Consider the following 22,647-nt stretch of genomic DNA (forward strand, 5'->3'; position numbering starts at 1 on the left):
GCCCTGTGCTTTTCTTAGGTGCAAATTGGGCTCCAGCACTAAAACACAAGCATCATGGGCTTGTGGGTGGAGTCATTTGATCACCATGACAAGAAGTTATCGACATATTTTTTCTCACATTTGCAAAAATTCACTGTAAAAGAGATTTACGTCAAGCATGTCCACCTATAAGCTCACAATGTCTCTATATTTCTACTGCGGTAAATATAAACTTGACCGGCGAGTGGCCTAGTGGTTAGCGCGTCCGCTTCTCGATGGGAGATCGCGAGTTCTACTCACGGTTGGGTCGTACCAAAGACCATCATAAAAATGGTGCCTACTGCCATCTGGCAAGGCACGCTGCAATACAGATGTGAGTGGGGAGTCAAACTCTTGCGGTTACCAGAGGGCCCGCCCCCCACTGTAACCCTAGCTATGTAATAGGCGAGAGGCTGAAGGCTACGGAAACGGAGATTGCCGCCGCCGCCGCCCTATGCGCCACATGGCATGGCAAGGACTTTGAGTGAGTTTGAAATATAAACTTCGTGTATAAACAAACCTCAGTGTTGCTCATTAGATTAAGCTCTAATTCGGCAAAAACTGACCAGTGTTGTATAAAGTACTGGGAAATCACACTCAAGTAAAAGTATTGGTACCCTTCCAAAAAATGACTTCGGTAAAAGTCAAAGTCACTGACTGAAATGTTACTTGAGTTAAAGTCTTAAAGTATCTGACATTTCTTGCACTTAAGTATGACAAGTAATGCAAACTAAATGTACTCAAGTAATGTAATTAAAAGTACACGTAAAGGTCAACAAGCAAAGGCGATCTGAATTTGTAATATTTTTAATATTTTGGTAAACTGAAGGTAATTTGTCACCAATGGTTCATGACAAGCAATTACACTGCTGAAAATAGAGGTGCACACACAACCATTATAAACAAGAAAAAAATAAATTGGGAGAAAAATGAAGCTGCCTATCTGGCATCTGAAGATGGAGACCACAGTTTTGACCCTTTTTTTCCTTTGTTTTTTAAACTAAGAGAAAGTACTGAAAATTAGGCATACATCACACCATTAAGAAAAAAAAAACATAAAAAAGCTGCTACTGTTATTGCACTTTATAAGCTATGGCGGTGCATACACGACCGACTGCTGTCATAATAATCAAAAGAAAAAAGTAATTTGGAGAAAACTGAAAAACCTGAGAAAACCTCGATGTGTTTCTTTAGATTGGACGGGGAGTTTCTATAAGAGAGAATTCCCACGTTTTTTGGAAGGCATAAGAGGCATTTCATTCGATAGGACGAATCCTTCACATCAACGCAAGAGAACATTGTGTTCAAATACGGCCAGGGGAGCTCATCATCAGGTTCCTCTTCATTTGTAGCCGAAGTAGCTGCTGTCTCCGTCTCCTCTTCCATCGGGGCTGTTGATTGCGAAGCTAGCTTTCTGCTTACTGCGTGAAGCCAACAGGTGTAGCCTATAGACCCCTTTCACTGACGTCACCCGAAACCGGAAGTAAACAGACCCTGCGCCATGTTAGAAGACCAACAAACTCGTGATTAGGGGGAAATAACGGCAGCGGTATGTAACCCACGAGAATAAAGTGGAGTGGCAAACGACTTAAACAAACAAATCTGAGCTGTTTTATTTATGATTTATTGGCCCAACAGTAGACTTGAAAGAAACCTGTGTGAGACTTGGCAAAAAACTGTGGATATAATGGATGAGTCTGTGCATGATCTGCGGACACTTTGAGGTAAGCAAACGCAAGAAATTCAGATTTAAAACATGCTAAATTGGCCCCAAGTTGATAACTGTATGAGGAGCAAGCCTCCCAGACTTCTACAATTTAATAATAATAGTAATTTAGGATGGTTTGGGGCTTGCTCACTGCTGCCAGGTTGGTTGTTGAGTAGCCTGACTGTTTTTTTTTTTTTTTCTTGCGTGTGGTATCATTGTTGACGCGAGGTTTTTTTGAACATGCCAATGCGGACACGATTTCCCCTGATGAGTTATGACTTCAGACGCGATGCGTGTGTGGAGGTGTGGAGTCCGCGTGATATGTGCGTAAGATAGGCTTCTCATGTGTTTGGAGATCCGCGCTCCGAGACAAGCGCAAGCGCCCCCCAAGGGAAAAAAAAGGGGCCCCCCGAAAATATCGGCATAGTTCGAACACTGAGTGTAGGCACTGGGTGTAAACAACAAATAGTTTACCATGTCTGGGTAGCAAACAGATGGCAGAATTGGTGTCCGGTCCTCCTTATGTTTCCATTCTCCCTTGCTGCGAGGCTCATCATATGGGTCAAACCCATCAATCACAGCCAGTTTCTCCACATACCGTGCCCTTTCTGCAGCTGGTAATGTACTCACATAACCCGAATTATCAGCCATCGTGTCACTTTACTCTCGCTCGTACTTTGTTTTATATCGTGAGTGCATGTACTTGGTCTTCCAATATGGCGCCTAACAAAATCTCACGGCGCGGTGACGTCATGTGAAAGGGGTCTATTGGTTGTCATGCACAAGTGGTGAACAAGCCCAGGCACGTCCTGACTTCGTTACAGTCAGTGGGGTTAAAACACGTTTTTTTCCTTTCTTTTTTTGTAACGAGTAACTAAACGGCTCTTTGAAAATGTATCGGAGTAAAAGTATGCAATTAAGTTAAAAAAAATATAGTGAAGTAAAAGTGACAGTTCTCAAAAATTTGAAAACTCAAGTAAAGTACAAAATCTCCCAAAATGCACTTAAGTACAGTAGTGAAGTATTTTTACTTCGTTACAACACTGAAACTGACAGACAGACAGAGTAAAGTTCACAGACAGTTCATTTGCTCCCTGAAAAGAAGTACACACTGCTTAAAGGCCCCTACAGCCAAACAAGGACTTTAAAACCACTTCATAATTCATCTCTTTTTAAAAAGACCATTTCTGACACAGAGCGCCACAGCAGCTCTCTTCACATCTATTATCTTCACTGATATGAAAATAATTCCCATCCTCGTCCCCTGTCGGTAATTTATCTCTTGGTAATCCTGCACTGTGAGCTTATTCTGCACTCTCACCCACACCTACACACACACACACACACACTTACACACACACACACACACACACACACTTAGGGGTCGAGCCCAACGATAAGCCTAAGAAGACACTTCACAAGTTTGTGGAGTCAAAAGCAGATTTGCCTTCGAACGTTTAAGCGCAGACTCCATCTGACACTCCTCTCTTCTTCTGTTCCGAGAGCTTTAAAAGCCGAAAAAAAGAGGCTGCTCTCTGTCTGACACTTTAAACACACTTTTATAAAAAACACACACGGCCTGTCCTAGATAGTCCGAGCTAATTATACAGTGTATATTCCATTATGTTGACGTTTTGGGGTATGGGTCTTGATTTTAAGTCTTAAAATAAAACACTCCTACAAATAGAAACTAACACTCGCTACGTTCACACTGCAAGGCTTAATGCTCAATTCCGATTTTTTTGTGAGGTCGTTCACATTAACAAATATATGCGACTTGTATGTGATCCTCAGTATGAACGAAAAGCGACCTAAAAGTGTTCAGCATGCGCATTGCAGGATACGACGACGTCACACGCAGTGAGCATGGCCAGTGTTTACGGAAGTAAAACCGCCCGGTTGCGGTATGACCCATCCAATCTAGCTTGAATAGCTGCATCCCCCCAAATGGAAATCAGCTCCCGAACCTCTGCGTCCTTCCACTGAGAAGATTCAGAACCTTCACAGCCCGAAGCGTCCCTCGCATTGATGTCATATGCGCCATGTTGTTGTAACTTTTTTTGAGAGACCCGCCGCCTACTTCAGCGCAGAATAGTGACGTTTGTGGCTTGTTGATGACGTGTAAGTCGGATGAATGCGACCTGGCGGTTCAGACTGAAGTCGCATATGAAAAGAGCGGATAGGAATCGGAATTAGGACCACATATCTAAACGGCCTGGGTCGGATTTGAAAAAATCGGATCTGTGTCGTTCATATTGTCAATAAAAGATCGGATACAGGTCACATATGGGCGAAAAGATCGGATTTGAGTCACTTCAGCCTGCAGTGTGAACGTAGCCACAGTGACCATGTATTTTTTTTAAACTACAGAATATCCTGCATGTGTAGTATAGAGTTGATACCAGCACAAAGTCATTACCATTCCCAACGTTACGTTTAAAGTAGGGGTGGCACGGTGTCGCTGTCGCCTCACAGCAAGAAGGTCCGGGTTCGAGCCCCGTGGCCGGCGAGGGGCTTTCTGTGCGGAATTTGCATGTTCTCCCCGTGTCCGCGTGGGTTTCCTCCGGGTGCTCCGGTTTCCCCCACAGTCCAAAGACATGCAAGTTAGGTTAACTGGTGACTCTAAATTGACCGTAGGTGTGAATGTGAGTGTGAATGGTTGTCTGTGTCTATGTGTCAGCCCTGTGATGACCTGGCGACTTGTCCAGGGTGAACCCCGCCTTTCACCCGTAGTCAGCTGGGATAGGCTCCAGCTCGCCTGCGACCCTGTAGAAGGATAAAGCGGCTACAGATAATGAGATGAGATGTTTAAAGTAGCAACAGTAACTTACCCTGTGCTCACAACAACAAGTGACAAACTGACGAGTAGCGAGCTCTTATTTTCTTTGTACACGTGAAGAGACATCTCGTCTTGTCTCGTCTTCTTCCGCTTATCCAGGACCGGGTCGCGGAGGCAGCAGTCTAAGCATAGAAGCCCAAACTTCCCTTTCCCCAGACACCTCGGCCAGCTCCTCGGGAAGAACACCGAGGCGTTCCCAGGCCAGCCGAGAGACATAGTCCCTCCAGCGTGTCCTGGGTCTTCCCCGGGGCCTCCTCCCGGGGGGACATGCCTGGAACACCTCCCCAGGGAGGCGTCCAGGAGGCATCCGAAAAAGATGCCCGAGCCACCTCAGCTGGTTCCTCTCGATGTGGAGGAGCAGCGGCTCTACTCCGAGCTCCTCCCGAGTGACTGTGCTTCTCACCCTATCTCTAAGGGAGCGCCCAGCCACCCTGCGAAGGAAACTCATTTCAGCCGCTTGTATCCGCGATCTTGTTCTTTCTGTCATTACCCAAAGCTCATGACCATAGGTGAGAGTCGGAACGTAGATCGACCGGTAAATTGAGAGCTTCGCCTTTTGGCTCAGCTCCTTCTTCACCACGACGGACCGGTAAAGCGACCGCATCACTGCGGAGGCTGCACCGATCCGCCTGTCGATCTCACGCTCCATCCTTCCCTCACTCGTGAACAAGATCCCGAGATACTTAAACTCCTCCACTTGAGGCAGGACTTCTCCACCAACCTGGAGAGGGCAAGCCACCCTTTTCCGGTCGAGAACCATGGCCTCGGACTTGGAGGTGCTGATTCTCATCCCAGCCGCTTCACACTCGACTGCAAACCGCCCCAGTGCATGGTGAAGGTCCTGGTTTGAAGAAGCCAACAGGACAACATCATCCGCAAAAAGCAGAGATGAAATCCTGTGGTTCCCAAACAGGATTCCTTCCGGCCCCTGGCTGCGCCTAGAAATTCTGTCCATAAAAATTATGAACAGAACCGGTGACAAAGGGCAGCCCTGACGGAGTCCAACATGCACTGGGAACAGGTCTGACTTACTGCCGGCAATGCGAACCAGACTCCTGCTCCGTTCGTACAGGGACCGGACAGCCCTTAGCAAAGAGCCCCGAACCCCATACTCCCGAAGCACCCCCCACAGAATACCACGGGGGACACGGTCGAATGCCTTCTCCAGATCCACAAAGCACATGTGGACTGGTTGGGCAAACTCCCATGAACCCTCGAGCACCCTATGAAGGGTATAGAGCTGGTCCAGTGTTCCGCGACCAGGACGAAAACCGCATTGTTCCTCCTGGATCCGAGGTTCGACTATTGGTCGAATTCTCCTCTCCAGTACCCTGGAGTAAACTTTCCCTGGGAGGCTGAGAAGTGTGATTCCCCTATAATTGGAGCACACTCTCCGGTCCCCTTTCTTAAAAAGAGGGACCACCACCCCAGTCTGCCACTCCAGAGGCACTGTCCCTGACCGCCACGCGATGTTGCAGAGGCGTGTCAACCAAGACAGCCCCACAACATCCAGAGACTTGAGATACTCAGGGCGGATCTCATCCACCCCCGGTGCCTTGCCACCGAGGAGCTTGCAAACCACCTCAGTGACTTCGGCTTGGGTAATGGACGAGTCCACCTCTGAGTCATCAGCCTCAGTCTCCTCAGTGGAAGACATGACGGTGGGATTGAGGAGGTCCTCAAAGTATTCCTTCCACCGCCCGACAATGTCCCCAGTCGAGGTCAACAGCTCCCCACCCGCACTGTAAACAGTGTTGGCAGAGTACTGCTTCCCCCTCCTGAGGCGCCGGACGGTTTGCCAGAATTTCTTCGAGGCCGACCGATAGTCCTTCTCCATGGCCTCCCCGAACTCCTCCCAGTTCCGAGTTTTTGCCTCCGCAACTGCCCAAGCTGCAGCACGCCTGGCCTGCCGATACCCGTCGGCTGCCTCAGGAGTCCCGGAGGTCAACATGGCCCGATAGGACTCCTTCTTCAGCTTGACGGCATCCCTTACTTCCGGTGTCCACCACCAGGTTCGGGGATTGCCGCCACGACAGGCACCGGAGACCTTGCGGCCACAGCTCCGAACAGCTGCGTTCACAAGAGACATTATGAAGAAAAATACAGCTTGCAAGGAAGCAGCAGAGATCGTTGGGGTCTCTGGAGAGTGTTTGTTATTTGTACATTTGACTTGCGTTATCAATCTGCTAATAGCGAATATGAAGCCTGCCACGTAACAAGTAAATCTAACAACTGATGTTCACACTGATTAGTGCGTTATTTAATTTGGTTGTACAAGTGTTGTAGTACTGGAGACTGGTCTTGGTCTCCAGACCGAGCTCAAGACCACTTTTTGAAGCTCTTGGTCTCGTCTCAGAACCGGCCAGATTTTTACTGGATATTGTCTTTGTCTCAGACACTGAGGACTCAGGATTTTATTTCAAGACTGGTCAAGACCACAGCTGCAGGGATTTCACGAAATTGTATTGTCCGATTTATTTGTTAACATCATTACTGATGTTGGAGATGGAGTTGCCAGGTAGAAGGAAAAGCAGAAGACCAAAGATCAGATTTATGGATGTGGTGAAGGAGGACATGAGGACGGTTGGTGTGACAGAAAAAGATGCAGAGGACAGGAGGAGATGGAGGGACGTTATCCGCTGTGGCGAGTCCTAACAGGAACAGCCGAAAGATGATGATTACTGTGATTGGATGTAAAACTTCCTGCTTCAAATGCAACCAATAAACGTGACTCGCCGCCAGTTCGAAATTTTCGTTTCTGTTCACAGCTGTCGCCCCTCCCCCACCCCCCTTCACACCTACTGGTCTGGTCCTGGTCTTGACTCGGTCTCGCCCTGCCTTGGTTGGTCTTGATTTGATCGCAACCCCTCAAAGTCTTGGTCGTGTTTCGGTCTCGATACACTCTGGTCTTGGTCATGACTTGCACTACGTTCAGACTGCAACCTGAAACGACCCATATCCGATTTGTTGTGAAATCCGATTTTTTTGTTAGGCCGTTCACATTACCAATTATATGAGACTTGTATGCGATCTCCAATATGAACGGAAAACGACCCAAAAGTGTCCCGCATGTGCAAATTGACACGTAATAAGCACATCTACGTAGAATACGTAAAAAAAAAAAAAAAGCGCACTCTTCAAGTTTGCAAGTAAAGCATGGAGATGAGGCGAGACCTGGCGATGTGGTTTTTGCGGCAGCGGCGGAACTCACACAATAATCTGATTAATGTGGGCAGCAGACTAATGAGACCGAAGGTGTCAAATTACTGGAAATTTCCAGAACAATCTTGTAATACAGGATGGTTTAACATCCAGGTCCCTACCAAATCCACCATTAGCTTGATCAATTCTATAAAAGTCTATTTAAATTCTGAAAACTGTACAAATGTTGTTGTTTTCCACCAAAGAGGCGGGATTAGCCAACGCAGAATAGTGACGTTTGTCTCTTGTTGATGACGTGTAGGTCGCATGAATGCGACCTGTCCGGTCAGACTGCAGTCGCATGTGAAAATAACGGATATGCATCGGAATTAGGACCACATATCCAAGCGGCCTGGGTCGCATGTGAAAAAAATCGGATCTGTGTCGTTCAGATTGTCAATAACAAAATCGGATACAGGTCGCATATGGGCAAAAAAATCGGATATGGGTCGTTTCAGGGTGCAGTCTGAACGTAGTCTTGGTCTCAATTTGGGTGGTCTTGACTACAACACTAGGATGTATCTCTGACAAGTGGATGCAGCTAGTACAGTTAGCTTGTGCTGCTAACCTGTTAACACAGCTAATACAAAGCCTGGGATGTACTGTAACATCCGTCAAGCAATCCATGTTTTGAAACAAAAGTAAAAATTGTATTTTGTAGCAAATCGCATGCTGGAAGCTATAATACACGTTCTCATCAGAAATATAAAATGTTGGACAGACAGCCGGCCAATAGCACTCGCTCCGCATCCACAAGAGACAAACTACAAGCGACACAAGCGATTTGTGAAAACAGTGTTAAACCAACATTTTCAGATTCGAAACATCATCTTCCAACCATATATGATTGATGTCAATGTTCGTGCTGTATCGTGGATGGGGGGAGGAAACTTTGATACCTCTGGTTCTTCTGATGACTGGACCCTGACTGTCATGTGATCCAGTTTCAACCAATCCAGAACAGAGCGTGAATTAATTTGTCTTAACAAAATATTGCATTCCTGAACACAGAACAAATGACTGTTTTCTCTTCTGTAATCAGAGACTGTGATCAGTCTCTAAACCCATTCCCAGCAGTAGAGAGGTGGGTTTTTTTTAGGTCAATTAACTTCGATGCAGGACATCAGACTGGGGAAACACAAAATTGCACAAAAGTCCTGAGGCCTCATTTACCAAAACATGCGTAAAACAGGGACTAAATTTGTGCACAAGACCCGAACATACAGTATGCACAAGAAATTTGATATTTAGCAGGTGTATGCACAGCTGTAGGAAGTACGGATGTACTCCTGCACTGGCATGCTTATTTGCATAAGGAAACACCATCAAATCACCATAAACGATTTTCTTTTAAAAAGAGCAGTAGCCTGATAAGGGCGGCACGGTGGTGTAGTGGTTAGCGCTGTCGCCTCACAGCAAGAAGGTCCGGGTTTGAGCCCCGGGGCCGGCGAGGGCCTTTCTGTGCGGAGTTGCATGTTCTCCCCGTGTCCGCGTGGGTTTCCTCCGGGTGCTCCGGTTTCCCCCACAGTCCAAAGACATGCAGGTTAGGTTAACTGGTGACTCTAAATTGACCGTAGGTGTGAATGTGAGTGTGAATGGTTGTCTGTGTCTATGTGTCAGCCCTGTGATGACCTGGCGACTTGTCCAGGGTGTACCCCGCCTTTCGCCCGTAGTCAGCTGGGATAGGCTCCAGCTTGCCTGCGACCTTGTAGAACAGGATAAAGCGGCTAGAGATAATGAGATGAGATGAGTAGCCTGATCACAGTGCTACTTGTTTCAGATGACATGGAACATGCCAGAAGGTGTGAGAAAACGAACATGACCGACAATAAAGTAGAGATACTGTTGCATGAAGCAGACCAAAATCAAAAATGGTTTGTTTGGCACATTTGTGTAGTTTGTCTAATAAAGAAATACATACAAGTTTTATTTTACTTTTCTGCTCCTAGGTTTGGAAATGTAATATATTGCAGCATGGGTGATATGAATGAAGGCATCATTAACCAACTCACTGTTGGTTGGGAAACGCCGTCTCCAATTTCTCTTTGAAATGCACTCGTACCTAAAAGCCCTAGAACAGATATGAACTAAAACTGTGCCGGGCAAATGACAATGACTGATGGAGCCACTCCTCACTCTCAGCATCGAGTTTCCAGTGGTGGTGATAACACATTTCCTCCCTTTGTAAAGCTGCGTGAGCAAAATCTTCAAACAAGACGTAATCCTCATTGATATTTAAAATGTTCGGTTCATACGAGTTTTACTTTACACTCCGTCAGTGTCATCTGCATTTTCTGAACACAGAAATGAATAATTACTCTCTGTTATGCTGATGTAATAGAACGTACGTGATGTGGATGCTCTGCATAGGCAGTTTACCTGCTGTTACACTTTTCTACCACTAGGGGCTCTTGCATACACCACGGTCAGGAGCGTGCAAAATTATACGCACATCTTTACGCATAAACACAACCTGATAAAATCTCATTCACTGCATAGAAACATGCATAAAACGATGCATACGCATGGCTGATAAATGTGGCCCTTAGCTCAGGGAACGCACATTGTGCAGAAAAAAGTAGAAAAAGACAGGAGTGAACCAAACTGCAGAGAGAAAGAGCAGTCCCACAGCCTGAGGGCCAGAGCTTACAGATGGGAATGAAGTGTATCGACGATAGTGTGGCGAAACAGTTTTCCATAGCTGGAGTTGAGCAAACAGTGCATTTGTGCAAGGCTTGGAAACAGAGTAGACCTTTGTTGTACAGTGGGAACTCAAACTTTAATGCGACAAAGGCATGTGTGTCGACACGGCTTCCAGAGAAGCTTGTCTTTCATGTAGAAGTGTGGATTTTTTAAGTAAATATAGGCTACTGAGTTAGTGGTGCTTGAAAGTTTGTGAACCCTCTAGAATTGTCTACATTTCTGCATAAATATGACCGAAAACATCATCAGATTTTCACACAAGTCCTAAAAGTAGATAAAGAGAACCCAGTTAATCAAATGAGACACAAATATTATACTTGGTCATTTATTTATTGAGGAAAATGATCCAATATTACATATCTGTGAGTGGCAAAAGTATGTGAACCTTTAGGATTAGCAGTTAATTTGAAGGTGAAATTAGAGTCAGGTGTTTTCAATCAATGGGATGACAATCAGGTGTGAGTGGGCACCCTGTTTTATTTAAAGAACAGGGATCTATCAAAGTCTGATCTTCACAACACATGTTTGTGGAAGTGTATCACGGCACGAACAAAGGAGATTTCTGAGGACCTCAGAAAAAGCGTTGTTGATGCTCATCAGGCTGGAAAAGGTTACAAAACCATCTCTAAAGAGTTTGGACTCCACCAATCCACAGTCAGACAGATTGTGTACAAATAGAGGAAATTCAAGACCATTGTTACCCTCCCCAGGAGTGGTCAACCAACGAAGATCACTCCAAGAGCAAGGCGTGTAATAGTCAGTGAGGTCACAAAGGACCCCAGGGTAACTTCTAAGCAACTGAAGGCCTCTCTCACATTGGCTAATGTTAATGTTCATGAATACACCATCAGGAGAACACTGAACAACAAATGGTGTGCATGGCAAGGTTGCATGGAGAAAGCCACTGCTCTCCAAAAAGAACATTGCTGTTTGTCTGCAGTTTGCTAAAGATCACGTGGACAAGCCAGAAGCCTATTGGAAAAATGTTTTGTGGATGGATGAGACCAAAATAGAGCTTTTTGCTTTAAATGAGAAGCGTTATGTTTGGAGAAAGGAAAACACTGCATTCCAGCATAAGAACCTTATCCCATCTGTGAAACATGGTGGTGGTAGTATCATGGTTTGGGCCTGTTTTGCTGCATCTGGGCCAGGACGGCTTGCCATCATTGATGGAACAATGAATTCTGAATTATACCAGCAAATTCTAAAGGAAAATGTCAGGACATCTGTCCATGAACTGAATCTCAAGAGAAGGTGGGTCATGCAGCAAGACAACGACCCTAAGCACACAAGTCGTTCTACCAAAGAATGGTTAAAGAAGAATAAAGTGAATGTTTTGGAATGGCCAAGTCAAAGTCCTGACCTTAATCCAATGGAAATGTTGTGGAAGGACCTGAAGCGAGCAGTCCATGTGAGGAAACCCACCAACATCCCAGAGTTGAAGCTGTTCTGTACGGAGGAACGGGCTAAAATTCCTCCAAGCCGGTGTGCAGGACTGATCAACACTTACCGCAAACGTTTAGTTGCAGTTATTGCTGCACAAGGGGCTCACACCAGATACTGAAAGCAAAGGGTCACATACTTTTGCCACTCACAGATATGTAATATTGGATCATTTTCCTCAATAAATAAATGACCGAGTATAATATTTGTGTCTCATTTGTTTAACTGGGTTCTCTTTATCTACTTTTAGGACTTGTGTGAAAATCTGATGATGTTTTCAGTCATATTTATGCAGAAATATAGAAAATTCTAAAGGGTTCACAAACTTTCAAGCACCACTGTATGTGAGCTAGATACTTAAGCAGGCCGTTTATAAGTCTGTCACAGTGCGTATTAATTTATTTCTATCCTCCTAGTTTATTTTGTAATTAAAAATATTTTGTTACTATATCATATCCAAGGAGAAGTTGTGTTTTGTTTATTTACTTTTTTTTAACATACATAATGCCATAATGTCCTGAAGCATCAGCTTTTTTGTGAATCCTAAACATTTGTGAAAAGGAACAAGATCATGTGATCAAAAGTGCACCAGCGAATCACACGTGCTCAGGGAAAGCCTGGGAAACATGCTGGCACTCACTACAGCATCAGTTATTCCAAATAATTACGTCAGGCGTGAGAGGACATCATTTTCACAATCTTTCCGTTTCAGTGTTTTTCATGTCACACTGAGGGCAGGTGGCTCATGTTTAACGGAAGCTAGTTCTAAAAGACGAACGCTAAACACACAGGCGTCAGCTGGAGGAGCAGGGTTCCGGCTAATTTTACTTCTGTAGATTTATACTTCTCCAGAAAGGTAACTCCACATCGCAGAGATGCAGACCACAACCGTGACCGGTTCTCTTGGCAGCACTGGATTTCCTCCTGTGCGTTTCTGGTTGCTCCTTCTTCTCCATGAAAATCTATCATCACGATATCGTGTTAATATACAAGATATAAAATGTGAGGCTCTGTAGCGGCAGTAGATCGTTATTTATGACAGCCAGTTTAATCCTGCACCTAATCCTATGGATTTAAACACTATGGTGTTAATTTTTGTGCCTCGTTCCTGAGAGCGCAGTGGGACTTTTCACTTCGAGCCACTTGTACTGCTGAATACAGAGTTGGAACACTTCAGAAACACTTATAGTGAGAATACATGAGGTTTATGATGAAAATCACACGAGGTTTCTTCTCCCCCCGAGTAAATGGGATTCAAAACAACATTCTGCCGTCTCATTTTTATTTTCTGTGTTTGTTATTCCGACAGTGAAACACTGAGCTTGTATTCTGCTCTTCAGTAAATTCTAATGCTGGGCTGCCAACTCTCACGCAATGAGCGTGAGACACACGCATTTGATTGTCTTCACATGCTCACACGCCATACCTCCGATTTCTCACGCTGAAAAAAAAAATCTAGTTTATCTATCTAATCTAGGCTACCCATTGCGTCGCGCCAACCACTTGCGATCGATCAATTACGCCTTACGCACGGCTAAACAGGCAGAAAGCTGTTCCCTTCTGTACACACTCCCCTATGGTAGGTGGCGCATCTAATGATGCTGCACTCGCCGGAAGTTGGATAATTGCCTACCGTCAATTTAGAGGAAGAGGAGAGAGAAGAAGGTATCCGAGTTGAAGACGGGTGTCTCAGACAGGTTTGTACATGTGCACGCCAATGTGTGGTGTTACTGGCGTAATTATGAACTTATATAAAGTTTCTGAATCGTTGTAGCCTATAAGTGTTGTGAGAATATTTAATGCCATATCGAGAGCTGTGTACGAGGCATGCTAAATCATTATAGGCCTCCTGCCGTGCCACAGCCTCTATCTTCCCCAACAAGCAGCACGGGAGAGCACCTCCTGAGCGCACGGTTATTAAGGCGCATTTTTAGTTTGTTTACTGTATGTTATCATACTTTATGACTTTATTTGAAGCCATACTGGAAATGTTGTAAAATAAAGCAAGTAAGAGATATTACAAATGCAAGAAGAGCCATTAGCCACCATACCTATTGTTTATTTACAGGGTATTTATTTTTAATTATTTATGATGTATGTAATTGCTCAGTTAAAGTAAATAAAGCATGGTCACCTGTAATATCAAAGAACTTGAACTTGTGAATAATAAAAAAAAAAAAAAAAAAGACAGAACAATATACTGAGGAGACAGCGTTTCAAAGAGGGCAAGACAGCTAGAGAATATTTGTCAGATAACAGGCCCTGACGAATGCTCTATTACTAATAAGAAACACATTAATAAGAAATATATTAATATAGCTTATTTAAGTATGACCAAAATTTTTAAGCCCAACTTTGTGTGCACATTCCCACCTATGGCCAAGGTTCAGCTTTTTGTGTTTCAATACTGTTCAAACTTAATCATTTTAATGTTTCTTGTAGCACATGCACATTTTGCTTACTGTTTAAGCATTTTATTTGTTCTTTTGCTGTTGATATTTTTCCCCATGCCAATCTTCTGCTGAACCCAGTGGTGGGGAAAGCCCTTAAATGCATAATGAATAGTCAGTGAGGGACAATCTTATTTTTGCAACAGTTATTAAAAACTTAACATTTAGTTTCAATTCAGAAGGTGTTTAGGCTTAGCTGATGAAATATTTTCAAACATGAACTTGCCTTTAAATCTGAAACACAGGTCTATAGGGCTACAGGAACATTGGCGGTCATCTGTAGTTTTCTAGTGTGGCGGCTTTTAAGCCAAAACTTGGTGCTTTTGTTGGCCACAAGCTGAAGGCCTGGCAAGTCAGGGTGTGTAAGAATGTAGGTACGGCACAGCAGGCCGCTCCAAAAATCCACCAGAATGCAGGAACATCTACTAAATCCAAAATCCCCCCCCCATTGTCCATCTCCAGCTGGACGACCCACAAACAAAACACCAGAATGCAGGGGGACAAGTGAATATCAAACTGAATACAAAATTCCCACTTACTGCATGGTGTGCGGAAAAATTTTGCCGTCGACCCCCCCCCAAAAAAATCTCACTCCAAGGAATTTTGAAAAGTTGGCAGCCTTGTCTAATGCACTTCATGCAATAGCGCCTCCTACGGGAGATGTGCACCTAACACGCAAGGATAAAGCCTGCGCGAGCGACCATACCGTACCAAAGGCGTAGATTCGACGCAGAATTATAAATTGGCCTTTACCTCAGTGAAGTTGTGACTCACCGGAGGCGTTCTTCAGGTAGCCGTTAGAGTCCACTGACGTGTACATGACATATGGACCGGGCTGATTCACACCAAATGGCTAGCAGAAAGAAAAAAACACACGATTAGCCAGTGTCTTATCAAACTGACTCCAAATCAAACCATTACTTTGCTAAATATAACTGAATTCATTTAAGGGTTGTTTTACAATCAGCTAAAAATCACATTTAACACTTATTATCTTCAATATCAAAAGGCTTGACTAAATAAACTTGGTTGTTTATTGTAGCCCTGTGATAGCTCTATTTACCATGCAAAAAAAAATGTGGTGATAACGTTATTTTTGGTGAATGTATGGCAATGTGTGTCATATTTAGCAAAATTACTCGTGTCATTTAGAAAAAGTGCTTTTTTGACCACAGGTAGCTTCAAAAGGAATGCACTTACATCATTCTTTATACCATAAAACACATATTTGGTTCCATATCATTGGAAACATAGTTAAGTTTTAATGTTGAATGCCAGTAAGTTTTCAGACTATTTTGATCAAATTAGCGTAAAAAAAAAATGTCCTCTCCGAGACAGCTCATTTTTCAATATAAAATAACATATCTAAAATGATTATTTTCATCCTAAAATGTGGTCAAGATATTGGGACATAACTATTAGAGACAATTAACACAAAGCTTACAGCCTTAGATTTAAAAGCACTATGGAAGTAGTGGATTCTGAACTGTCAAAAAAAAAAAAAAGTCCTCTCCGAGAATCACTTCATTTGTTTCTCCCAGCCCGGCTTAAAGCTACACTTCATCTTCTTTATCTTATAGCAGATTACACAAAACTACCATACACACACACGTCAAAAAATTACCTGAAATCTGTTCTTTAACTTGCCCTTCACTTAAAAACTGGTACAAGAACTAGTTTGAATCGATTTGAATTTTGGACCCCTGTGTGACAAACTCTGTCCGCTGATTGTAAAACAACCCTTAAGTCAGTAGATGGTCACAACAGTACAGTGGTCATGCACCTCGTCTGTTTCAAAAAAAATTTACATGAAACTAATGGGATTTAACACCGGGCTGGGCGATATGACAAATATTTCACGATTCCTGAAGGCATGTCTATGATATATACAGTAAATTTGCTGCCAGGAATACAGCACTGTTGCATTTTAAAAACTGTAAATGGTTTTATTAATAATAAAGAAATATATAATTATGTAAAACCGTTAGGAGTAGTATTAGTTCATTTTTTAATAAATTTGATTAAACATTTTTTATTTTAAAAATATTGATTTTAATTTGTGTGTTAAAATATCTTACAATTTTGCCCATAATCTTTAAATTGCTTTTTTTTTCTCTTTTTCAGGTGTTAACATTTTGTTTGGGGTCACTTTGAAATGTCCTTATTTTTGAAAGAAAAGCACTGTTCTTTTCAATGAAGATCACTTTAAACTAATCAGAAATCCACTCTATACATTGCTAATGTGGTAAATGACTATTCTAGCTGCAAATGTCTGGTTTTTGGTGCAATATCTCCATAGGTGTATAGAGGCCCATTTCCAGCAACTCTCACTCCAGTGTTCTAATGGTACAATGTGTTTGCTCATTGCCTCAGAAGGCTAATGGATGATTAGAAAACCCTTGTACAATCATGTTAGCACAGCTGAAAACAGTTGAGCTCTTAAGGGCCCGTTTACACGAAGACGCTGTCGGGTAAAAATGACTAAATATTTTATCGGAAGTGCCTTTCGTCTACACGGGGACGGCGTTTCCGAGGCTGAAAAAGGGAAAAAATTGAAAACGCCTTCCAGAGTGGATAAGTTAAAAACAACCCCCGTTGCATATCCGTCTAAACTACCCAATACGCGAAACTCTGCTCGGATCTGCTCACGTCGGGTACGCGTTTACGTCATACATGCGTCATATACTGTACATGCCAGCCCGGGAAGTAAGAAAGTCAAGTGATTCCCAGTCAATTCCGTTTAGTGTTTTTGCTGTTTTGTAGTCCAACGTGGCTTGAAGTAGGAGTTCCACCTCCTCGTCTGTCCAGACGAAGTTTTTCTTAACCTCACGAGTAGCCATAGCCAGAGCAGTCAAAGTTTTCGCGGCGCAGATGTGCAGATCAGACAAGACGGAAGACGTTGCGCATGCGTGCAGACATAGCGGAGGTCTTTCACAGCACCACCTAGCCGCCTGGCATGCACATCCAATTGAATTCCACACATTTATGCGTCACCGTATAGACGCAGATTTCCTCCTTGAAAACGGTCGTGTAGACGCGGAAAAAAGTGAGAACGAAAACGGACTTTTGCGTTTTTGTTTCAGACCGTCCCCGTGTAAAGTGGGCCTTAGAGAAGCTATAAAACTGACCTTCCTTTGAGCAGATTGAGTTTCTGGAGCATCACATTTGTGGAATCGATTAAATGCTCAAAATGGCCAGAAAAATGTCTCGACTATATTTTCTATTCATTTTATAACTTATGGTGGGAAATAAAAGTGTGACTTTTCATGGAAAACACAAAATTGTCTGGGTGACCCCAAACTTTTGAACGGTAGTGTATATGACGGATTTAAAAAAAAATATTTAATTTTTAAAAAAATATTGCGATATCTACATGATCCTGGAGGAGTGTATTGTGTAGAGAGGCACAGATACGAGACGCAGAATCAGAATTCTGCAACAAAAGATGGATCAGATATCCGAGACATAAAGAATGAATTACATCTGCTCCTATAACAAACGGAAAAGAGATGGAATTGGATTCGGAAAATAATTTTGAAAAATGTTTACATGTAAACATGATTGTATTTTGATAGGATTGATTTTTCATTATGTATTATAATTAGTGCTGTCAAGCGATTAAAATATTTAATCACGATTAATATCACAACTGTCATAGTTAACTCGCGATTAATCGCAATTTAATCGCACATTTTTGTCACATGAAAAAACATTGTAATTCTCTTATCAGCATAAAAAAGTGAATGGGCTTGCTTTGTACCAATGTTTTTTTTTATTGCAGAGCATAACACTACGGAGCCGTAGAGGGGACATGGTGAATAAAAAAATAAAGCGTGGGAATGACTTGTAAGGCGTGTGCACGAGATATTAATGCGCGCGTCCGAGTTATAACCCGTGCGCACGCTTTGCGTTAAGGCGTGCGCTCGGGTAATTAAAAGTGAGGGGACGAGTTACGATGGCTCCATATAACACGTCTTGTCACAGCCACTGCAAAGTCGGGCTGGAGCCGCCGATGGGAAAACGAAACCTAAGCCGAGCACCGTGGCTCTTCGTCCCGAGGCGCGGGGCTAGCGCGCCCTGCCCGCGCTGGTTCTTTGGGGGGAGGGCAGAGGACTCTGGCTGTGCGGGGCGTGGCATTACAGTCTAGCTGCTATCATTTTTCTAAGCAAAGTTTCTGTTCCAAGTTCCTGGCAGTTTCAAAAGCTTATGAAAAACCTACATCATGTCACAGAGCGTTAATCTCGCGATAAAATTATCGCCGTTAAAACTGAGTCAAGTTAACGCGATAATAACGTGACATTTTTGACAGAGCTAATTATAATTTATATTTCTCATGTTGAAGAATCAGTCGTGTATGTAATTTATCAGTTTTTTTTTTTTTTACGCGTGGCAGTTAAAATAATCATTTTAAACTTAAACCCTTGAAGATTTTAAAGAAAAAACAAAACAGATGTTAGTGGTATTAGCGTATAACACAGTCACGATATCACTCTATTGCCCAGCCCTATTCTTATGACTTTATTACGACTTAAACAGCACTAAATCATAACAGGTTCTAAATGGTATTTAAACAGCGATGAATCGTGGCCTATTAGGACGAGTCATATGAACTCATACTAGAACAGTCTGTAAATCACGTGGCGCTTTAAACGAATCTTTTACACAGTGGATCATTAATCATATATGGGCATGAGAAACACTTCCATCTCAGAAGGACAAAGACTCCAATCAAAATGATAGACAGATTCAGTGGGACGGGGTTTACAGCGTATTAAAGAAACCGACAGATGAAGCAAGACGAAGTGAGAGAGAGATGAATAGAAAAGCGACTGATGATGATGGTGGTGGAGTAAATACACCAGGACAAGAGGGACAAACTGCATCACATCCATCACCATCTTAAAGGGTGCGGAACTGAATAAAATAAACAGACGGAGTGATGTGAAGAAAGGATGAGAGGGGAGGGGTGAGCTTACCTTCACTTTGTCAGGACAGTCATTAGAGCAGAGCCCACTGAGTACTGAAGGGACGAGAGAGAGAGAGAGAGAGAGAGAGGAAAAATTAGTTCGTTATAGGATTAATATTGTTTCTCTTCATCTGTTTTCTCAGCGTGATTGCAGTGTGTGTTGAAAAACATGCAGAGATAAAAGCAAAGGAAATCAAATTAACCCCACAGCAATGCCGTGAAGCGTGTAGGAGTGTGTATGCTAGTTCGCACCTAATGAAGCTCACACACACTCCATTACATGACACGTTTCACATTCAAGTCGACAAACAGCATCGGCAGAAAAAGGAGGAGCGCTCGTTCCACTTCCACCTTCATGTTAGACTCATTAAACTCACATCAGTCGGGGTGTGTGCACTTTGTTTTATATAAGAGAGAGATAGAAAAAGAGACCTTTTATTCCATGTGGTTAACGTTAAATGCAGTTAATAACAAACGTTTGTTCAAAATTCAATCAAATTTTATGAAAAACAGATTAACACACAAGGCGGCACGGTGGTGTAGTGGTTAGCGCTGTCGCCTCACAGCAAGAAGGTCCTGGGTTCGAGCCCTGGGGCCGGCGAGGGCCTTTCTGTGTGGAGTTTGCATGTTCTCCCCGTGTCCGCGTGGGTTTCCTCCGGGTGCTCCGGTTTCCCCCACAGTCCAAAGACATGCAGGTTAGGTTAACTGGTGACTCTAAATTGAGCGTAGGTGTGAATGTGAGTGTGAATGGTTGTCTGTGTCTATGTGTCAGCCCTGTGATGACCTGGCGACTTGTCCAGGGTGTACCCCGCCTTTCGCCCGTAGTCAGCTGGGATAGGCTCCAGCTTGCCTGCGACCCTGTAGAAGGATAAAGCGGCTACAGATAATGAATGAGATTAACACACAGTGTCAGGATTATTCACGCGACGTTTCTGAGGAAAGGCATGAAGTTTCCAGCAGCTTTTGCTCCAGTGTTCGCACTACACAAGGAGATGATCACCTTATTAGATCATGAAATTAATTTGGATAAAACTACAGACATGCCAACATAAAGTGCGGCTTTATAGAACACCAGCACCATCATTAGGCTGTAACGGCCAAATTAATCAGCTCAAATGAGAGACGGATTCTGATTTATGGACCTGATGTGTGTGTGTACAGCCACAGTGAAGTCTGTTCTGATGGGGCTAAAAGGATTCTAACTCCTGTAGTTCATCAAAACACGGTCAGTATTTTGGGAGAGAGCACGAAACACCAGACGTCCAATTCTAATCAAAATGGAAATAAAATCATCTGAAAACGTCTGAAGAAAAGTTAACGTGAACAAATGTGGGCAGAGTCAAGTACGGCTACTACTCGCTACTGTAGGCGGTTAAAATAGGTGAATGGTTGTTTGTGATGATCAAATCAATGGTCTTGTATTCATTTCTATTTTTAGGATGCACACAGGGATGCATATTTGTGAAGGAGATGCATTCTGTATTTAAAAAAAAAGTTAAATAAAACAGGACGGCTAGATATAGAACATTAACACTACAAACACTCAACTTAAAAAGAACTGAAGCAGGAATTAAACAGAATGGAGAGCGCGAGATGAAAGCATTACACCAGACTAAGACTGAAATCAAAGCACATGAAAACGGTCAGAAATTTATAGCTGGGAAAAAGAAAAAAAAATGATGAAAGTCGTCATTTTCTAACTCTCTGAAGTCGGCCATGATTGATTTCCCAGAGAATGTTCATCAAACACCTTTTTATTCTCCCAATTATATCACCTCATTGCACAGAGCGAACTGAAGGAATGAAGAAACACGAGGAACCTGAGCATGTCCTGAAGATCTTGTCACCTGAGACGGACTTGGTGGAGGACGCCTGAGAGAGGGAGATGGATGATTGTCCTTCACGCTTGAGGAGATGGATGATGTGCTCTGATAAACAGACCTCTATCTGCCTTTTTCTTGTATGTTCTTCTTTCTTGTCCTACCATGTCTGTAATGATGACATCACGGCTGGGTAGATTTGTGGTTCTGTACTTGACAAAACAACACGCTGCGTTTTGTCGACATTTACATCACCGTATGAGCCGAAGTGTAACTAAGGGCGTTTTTACACTTTGAATACTCGAGTCTACACTCAGGATTGATTCTTGGGGGCGTCGTGGCTCAGGTGGATAAGGCGCCATACCATAAATCTGGGGACCCGGGTTCGATTCCGACCCGAGGTCATTTCCCGATCCCTCCCCGTCTCTCTCCCGCTCATTTCCTGTCTCTACACTGTCCTATCCAATAAAGGTAGAAAAAGCCCCAAAAAATAATAATAATAAAAAAAAAAAAGATTGATTCTTGGCTCGTTTGGGGGTGGGGCTTATAATCATTTGGAACCAGGTTAATCCATTTGCTGTGTTTAAGATTATAGGGGTGTTCACACGGCAACTTTTACTCTGGTGTAGCACCGGAGCTGCCCCGGTAGAGCGTTCACACGGTACAAAGTTATAGCGGTGTAGCCCCTGAAAGCTGCTTAAACCGGTGCAAATCTAACCCTGCTCGGGAGGTGGTTTAAGAAATTTACTCCAGAGTAAATGCTAGTTTGCGGGGCAGCACCGATATAAAATGGGACGTCTGAACGCTACACGTGAGGAGAGTTGATTACATACGGGCATTGCATAATTTGCATCCTGGTATTTTGCGCTTCCAAAATGGCGAATATCAACAACAACAGAACTGCGTGTCTTCCAGTGTTGCCAGATTGGGCGGTTTTAAGTGCATTTTGGCGGATTTGAACATATTTTGGGCTGGAAAACGTCAGCAGTATCTGGCAACACTGGTGTCTTCATCCACGTTGTTTTCCCGGCGCTTGGTGATGCCATGACAACCGGGAAAAGGAAGTACATTTTCACGCATGCACATATTTCATTTCCGCATTATTACTATCGTATAGCACGGTCACAAAAACTGCCGTGTGAACGCAAGTGGGGCTGCACCGGTGCTAACACGCTTCTCTCTAGTAAGCAGGTTTGTGACGTGTGAACGCTCCACAAAATTTACACCGGTGTAAGATATATCGCAACAAAATGCATCGGCGCAGCATCGATGCAAATATGTGCCGTGTGAACACCCCTTATTTTCCTTTCGTACCAACACTCAAATGATGAACAGCAGCACTTTTCGGACGCATGACACGTTTGTTTAGGAATACAACAAGAAGTTTAATTTATATAGCGTCTTTCACCAACTCAAGGATGTTTTACAGAGTAATGGCATTGCCAAAGGACAAAACAGAATGACAAGCGAATCAACCAAAGACGACGACAGGTAAGAGA

The 22,647-nt window shown here is 43.4% G+C and overlaps 1 protein-coding gene across 1 annotated transcript in view; it reads right to left on the bottom strand.

Moving 5' to 3' along the window:
- itfg1 (integrin alpha FG-GAP repeat containing 1) overlaps nucleotides 1-22,647 on the bottom strand; it is a 288,511-nt gene that overhangs the window by 51,931 nt on the left and 213,933 nt on the right. The window contains exons 13-14 of the mRNA XM_060911643.1: nucleotides 19,339-19,382; nucleotides 15,137-15,215 (exon numbers count right to left, since the gene is read on the bottom strand). Coding sequence (XP_060767626.1) covers nucleotides 15,137-15,215; nucleotides 19,339-19,382 — 123 coding nt within the window. The remainder of the gene's footprint in view (nucleotides 1-15,136; nucleotides 15,216-19,338; nucleotides 19,383-22,647) is intronic.

This window comes from Neoarius graeffei, chromosome 27 (genome assembly GCF_027579695.1).
Source record: "Neoarius graeffei isolate fNeoGra1 chromosome 27, fNeoGra1.pri, whole genome shotgun sequence".
Taxonomy (NCBI): Eukaryota; Metazoa; Chordata; class Actinopteri; order Siluriformes; family Ariidae; genus Neoarius; species Neoarius graeffei.